A 6946-nucleotide genomic window follows, 5' to 3' on the forward strand; every position below is an offset into this window, starting at 1 on the left:
TCTGTGAATGAGACATGATGCTGGACTCAAACATCAGACACATTTACACTACTGGTGGGAGGAGCTATTGGACGGACAGGCTCATCGTAATGGCTGAAATGGAATACATGTTGTGTTTGATATCGTTGAATTGATTTCATTCCAGCCGTTACAATGATGCCATGCTCCTATTGCTCCTCCCACCAGCCTCCTCTGCACTACATACGCTATCTACATACAGTATAATACCCATTTTATCTGTATTTAACTACATGGTGCCATATCATTTGTCTCTCTCCCTGATTCCACCATAGAGGTTAAAACCAGTCACTCCCTCACATCTGGCCCAGTCCAGCGTATTTCAGGCTGTGAAACTGTTCAACTGCTAGACTGGTAGCTGTGGGAGTGAAACTGAGATTTACATAGACAGGGCTGGGTGGTTCTGCTTGTCCCAGAATAGAGCAGCACTGTCACCAGATGTGCACTCTGTTCTCAGGGGGTTGGAGGTAGAGAAGACTCTATCTTGAAGATGTGATACTTGTAATATTATGTGGACAAATGTATTGCATTTAAGCAAAATACAGGAATGATCACATTGGTGAGAGCCCGACATATCGATCAAATGTTCAAAGGCATTAGACTAAGACTATAAATCAAGAATGTTAAAAACTGCTCCAAGAAAGATGAATAAGGAGTACCATCTATTACATGTGGCTAGACCTCTCCTGTTAATCTGTTAACATTGTAGTATCTAGACCTCTCCTGTTAATCTGTTAACATTGTAGTATCTAGACCTCTCCTGTTAATCTGTTAACATTGTAGTATCTAGACCTCTCCTGTGAAAATAGTAGTATATTGTTTCATAGAAACTGTGAATAAGGCTTTATGAATATATTGCTGTATCATTCAACAACATTTAAGATTAAAGTCTATTTGGGTTTATTGAAAGAGACAATGAAAATATTTGTTCCAAAAGGAAAATCTTTATTTTCATCGATTCATCAAAGCATCAAAGCAAACATTCCTACAGAATCTAATAGTAATAAAACAGAACACATCACATCTAACACTGATACAACCTCAGTCTACAGAGAGGATTGACACATGAACTCAAGCAAAGCCCTCTGTTAGTCTACATGTCAGTGATCAATAAGACAGACAACATCTGATCTCAGAACAGAGTCAAAGCAGAGGAACCAGCAGCCTCTCTCCACAGGGGTGTGTTACTGAGGGATCCTACCCAGAACAGTCAGCCTTCCTCAGGGTCTTGGTGACTGGACTCTGGGATTTCTGCTGGGCTTCACAGGTCACCTCTCCTGCCTTGGTCCACTCCTGGGCAGTGAGAGTCAGGGTGTTGCTCCAGCTGTACAGGCCGTCCTTCTCCAGGACCCCGGGACTGGTCTCCTGGTTCTTGTTGGTCCCGTCCACTTTCCAGCTCATGGTCCAATCTGAGGGGAAGCCCTTGTTGGCCAGACACGTCAGTGTGGCTGTTGTTGTACTGGACAGTTCCTCACTAGAGGGGGGCAGGACGGTGAGGGTGGGGGCACTGTTACCTGGAACAAACAGAACACATCAACTGCATCTACTATGTCTAAAATATTTCTAAAAGCAATAGACATACAAATACATTGATTTGGAAATGCCTTTTAAATATAATGTAGTTAGATTGGTAAAAGGTTTGAAGAAAACACAAAACGTAATATGATAGATATACAAAGCAGATTTATGAACAATATGAGTCAAGTGTAAGTGCTTAACTTTAGCATTACTAGTATGTCAGATATTTTAGGATTGTTTCTGATCAGAATACTCAGAACATCTACAGTATATGAAGATAATCCAAGAGGTTGTATGCAAACATAAGACTCTTTCACAAAGCAACAATAACTGCAGTAACAAACACTTTAAGAGTTATAAATTCTGCTCTCATTCAAATCAGACATACAAATAAACCTACTATTTAACATTATGATTGAATAAAATATTATTTGAAAGAAGGTTCAGTGAAAAGCAATAGAAAAATGCAATGTTTTTAAAATAAAGATTTATAAAATCAAAATATATTTAAGAAAGTGTAATCAGAAAGAAATATGAAGAGAGCTTGTTACTTACTTCCAACATCTAGTCTGGTGCCGCTACCAAAAGTGTACCACAGTGATACAATCCCTGTTACTGCTCGTACAAAAACCTCCTGACCATTGGGGAAGCTGAATTTCTTTAGACTGTGGTTCAAATATCTAACTCTAATATGGTATGAATACTTGCCAAATATTGTTTTATCGTCTTCATTTGAAATAAAGTGTTTATTGTTTATTTGTTTTAAACCTACAGTTTATTGTACATGTCCTACTAGGTGCAGTATGTTTATTCATACAACTAGTCTAAAATGTAGGCTAATCACTTTCATAGTTTAAAAATACAGGTCAAATTTGATTAGATGTAATAACATTTATATTCTAATTGACCATATTATGTGAAGGCCGTGTGCATTTAAAAAAAATCATCTTAAAAGTTTTTTTGAGGCGAAATGGTTAGAGAAATTGAAACATGACATCAAAACGTGAATATAACAGTTAATTTGGGGTTTACTTACTTCCAACATCAAGTCTGGTGCCGCTACCAAAAGTCCACCACAGTGATACAATCCCCGTTACTGCTGGTACAAAAACCTCTCTGTGTTGTGATGCTGCAGCTGTTACAGTGAAGATCACTCATACAGAATCATAATCAACACAAATACACTTTAACATCTTCCAGTTAGAACAAACACTTCATATTAGCTGTTTCTAGATAATACAAATATGAATTGTATCTTAAATCCAGATATGAGTCCAGATACTTTTTTCCTTCCTCTGTGTATCAGGTGTTCTCCTAGTCTGTAGGTACAGTCCAGCATTAGATCAGTGTTGCTAGTATTCCTCCATATTGTCCATATGAAAGACAACAGCAGCAGCAGTAGTGATAGTGATCATGTTGTATATTCCTTTATTAAACATGTTGATCTCAGATTTAACAGTGGTGGTATAGTCACAGAGGACAGACAACACTACCAGAGGAATCCTACCAGCTTTAGTTAAGAGAAGTGTTCACTAACTGATTAGAGGAACTTATATGAGAGACCAAGCATGAGTGAACAGACAGTTCATTATATCTGATCATCATCAGAATAACAATATAATGGTGGTGTGACATAAAAGTTACCATACATTAGTTATCTGAGTAAACAGTTGCTGTTTGATTTTATAAAAGGGGCAGCAGGTAGCCATCGGTGAAAGTGTTGTGCCAGTAACTGAAAGGTCACGATTTCGAATTACGAAATTATTTCAGACCGTTTGGATATTGTATTCTTAAGATGCTCTCCCTCGCCCTCCATTTGGCTTACAAGCAAAAACTAGAGGAGGAGGCACCAGTGAACTGTTTTGCTAGCACAGACTGGAATATGTTCCGGGATTCTTCCAATGGCATTGAGGAGTACACCACATCAGTCACTGGAGTCAGATGTTGGTTTGTTGATCGCCACAGTAGTGGCCCTCTAGGATTATTGCTGGGCTGGCGTTAACCCTTCCAGCTTGCTTGTGGGGGAGTGCCAATTGTCTGTCTCCGGTCATCCCTCCAGAAATATACCTTCTGCTCCTTGTAGTCCATAGTATCACGCTCAAACTTTTTCCGCTTGTTTCTTTTGTCTCCTACGCAAGTTTATCACAAATGTTTTCCACATTGGTCAGAATGTTCTCTCTTTTGTCCTTATCAGTGATCTTGGTTTCTAGATCAACATTTAACTGTGTCACTTGATCTCTAGTCGCGCTCAATTGTTCTGTCACTTCTTGTATGGTAAGCGCCATTAAATGAAACGAGCATTTATGTCACGCCCTGACCTTAGAGAGCCTTTTATTTCTCTATTTGGTTAGGTCAGGGTGTGATTTGGGTGGGCATTCTAGTTTGTCTATTTCTTTGTTGGCCGGGTATGGTTCCCAATCAGAGGCAGCTGTCTATCGTTGTCTCTGATTGGGGATCATACTTAGGCAGCCCTTTTTCCCACCTTCAGTGGTGGGATCTTGTTTTTGTACAGTTACTGTACAGCCTGCAGAACGTTACGTTCGTTTATCTTTTGTTGTTTTTTTGGTGTTCATCAAAATAAAGAAAGATGTTGTCACGCCCTGACCGTAGAGAGCTTTTTATGTCTCTATTTTGGTTTGGTCAGGGTGTGATTTGGGTGGGCATTCTATGTTCCCTTTTCTATGTTTTGTATTTCGTTGTGTTTGGCCGGGTGTGGTTCTCAATCAGAGGCAGCTGTCTATCGTTGTCTCTGATTGAGAACCATACTTAGGTAGCTTTTTCCCACATGGTTTTTGTGGGTAGTTGTTTTCTGTTTTGTGTTTCTGCACCTGACAGAACTGTTCGTTGTCGTTTTGCTCTTTGTTATTTTGTACAAGTGGTTGTTTGAAATAAAACACTTACCACGCTGTGCTTTGGTCCACACCTTCTTCAACAGACGACCGTTACAGATGTACGCTTACGACGTTGTGCCTTGGCCTCATTCCGACGACGGACATAACAATTTATTAAGAATCTCGCACCATCGGTCACAAAAAGAGGGATTGTTCGAACCAAGAGCAGGTGCTTTTTGTATCAGTAATCCTCGTGGAATTATTTTATTCCTTAAATAAACACTTAAGGTGACTGCATGATAATATTGTTTTGTCTCACGGATCCGTAGATTCTTGAGAGACGTGATAACTAAGTCTGCATTGCAGTCTGTCATTGGGCCAGTTTCATCAAAAAGCGAGTCCTTCATTATGATCCGGGAATCATCATCCTCTGAGAACTCAAATGACCTACTTTGGCCCGCCATTTGAGAGTCTGCTATTTCAGCCATAATGTCAAAAGACCGCTAGACTTGAAAAGAGTCTCAAAAAGGAGTGCTGTATGGTAGAGAGTTCATGTACAAAAGCTGAAGAACATACGCACATCCAGCTACTTTCCGCAGGTGCTGGATTGGTGGCAAACTCATGGAAAACAGGAAGGATAACGCTGCACACTGCTGCTCATGCTCCCAGGTGATATTTATTTACAACAACGTTTTGACCCTAAGGTATCCATATCCCAGGTGGGGGTGGAAGGTCCTATATAAGGGCAGTACTCAGTGACATCACTTCCTGAAACATGTAAAAAAAATGTATAACATAGTTTCACAATATTAACATTCAATGTATCAAAATATATGATCATACACTGTCACGTCCTGACCATAGTTCTTGTGTGTTTTGCTTGTTTAGTGTTGGTCAGGACGTGAGCTGGGTGAGCATTCTATGTTGTGTGTCTAGTTTGTCTGTTTCTGTGTTCAGCCTAATATGGTTCTCAATCAGAGGCAGCTGTCAATCGTTGTCCCTGATTGAGAATCATATATAGGTGGCTTGTTTTGTGTTGGGAGTTGTGGGTGGTTGTCTTCTGTCTTTGTGTTCTGCACCAGATAGGACTGTCTCGGTTTTCACATTTTGTATTTTGTCTCTTCTTTATTAAATCATGTTGAACACTAGCCGCGCTGCATTTTGGTCCTCTCCTTCACCCCAGGAAGAAAGCCGTTACATACACAGAGAATGTGTTCAATATTTACAGTAATACACATACAATATTCAATTAGGATAAAAAAAAAAATATTTAGACATATTGAAACGATAAAAACGGTTTCAAGTCAAACTCCTCGTTAAGGCCAAGACAATGCAGTGTGTTGAGCCTGTGGATCCAGAAAGATTCCCTTTGAAGAATAATGAGTTGGCTGGACATGCCGAGAGATGAGTTTCAGATTGGTCTGCGGTGTAGCATCTTGTGTCTATAAAATGAGCTGCTCGTTATGCGTAGATAATTCTTTCTACTGCAGTTTTTTTCAAAATAAATAACGTTAGCCATGGAGAACTCACATCCCACACCCGATGTGGGATGTGAGATCAATAAAAGTAGTTGCAATCATGTTGGAGGTCAATTAAATAATCAATATGTGTTTATGTTTTACATACCAAGTGTTGCCATCGATTCCTTGTAGAGACACCACACTGCTGCTTTTGTCACATGGGTGGCAGCAGCTTTCCACTGAAGTGTTTGTGTCCTGTTTGTGTCCTGGGTGACGCAGACCTGGTGGTGAGAGTGGTAAAACAGAGGAGTCATTGTCAGTCTTTTTGAGTTTTGAGCCAGATAAAGTCATGTTAGGATATATTAGTTATCCTCTTTGAGCCTTTGAGCAGAATCCACTGTACTGTTTCAGGTGCAACGTTTGTGGTCATGTTGCAGCAGATAATTTCATGTAGATAGGCCATGACTGGCCTCACCCTTTAGTACAGTAGGTGGCGGTATATTCACCTTTAAATTGGATGCAATCCGCCAACCCAATCCAGAAGAAGAAGAAGAAGAAGAGCTCTTCAACTACAGTTTTTTTGCATAAAGAGGACACTTTGCATAGACAGTACATGTGTCAGTGGTCTAGGAGTGTTTATAGCCCTGTGAGTTTAACACTTAATGACTGAGAGCTGTCCTACATGACAACAGAACCCACAACAACCATGACTTTTATCACCATCTTCATCTGGATATTTGCCCTCTTCTTCAAGGGTAAAGAAAATTAAGTTCCATGTTTGTATAATGAAAGTAATCAGTCTGAGTGAACTGAAGGTTAAGAATGTGTTATTAATTCCTGGCTATGTACAATTATCAGTTCTCTCTCTGTTTCAGAATCCAGAGGACAGATCACTGTGACATAGACTCCTGCAGTGAAAACTGTTCTCCCAGGACAGACAGTCTCTCTGAACTGTAAAGCCAGCAGTGATGTGTATCCTAACTGTAGGCGTTTAGGTAAACCATGTTTAGCCTGGTATCAACAGAAACCTGGAGAAACTCATAAAGCATTGGTCTACTACGGAAGCGTCCTCTTCTCTGGGACTCCATCTAGATTCAGTGGCAGTGGATCTGGGAGTGA

General features: G+C 40.0%; 1 gene segment (V, D, J or C); it reads right to left on the reverse strand.

Moving 5' to 3' along the window:
• Window positions 1-940: 940 nt before the first annotated feature.
• On the reverse strand, window positions 941-4855 carry LOC129838367 (Ig kappa-b4 chain C region-like). The segment is given in 3 exon segments: window positions 941-1532; window positions 2573-2689; window positions 4687-4855. Coding segments are annotated over 3 exon segments (603 nt in total).
• Window positions 4856-6946: the final 2091 nt, after the last annotated feature.

This window comes from Salvelinus fontinalis, chromosome 39 (assembly GCF_029448725.1).
Source record: "Salvelinus fontinalis isolate EN_2023a chromosome 39, ASM2944872v1, whole genome shotgun sequence".
In the NCBI taxonomy this organism is placed as follows: Eukaryota; Metazoa; Chordata; class Actinopteri; order Salmoniformes; family Salmonidae; genus Salvelinus; species Salvelinus fontinalis.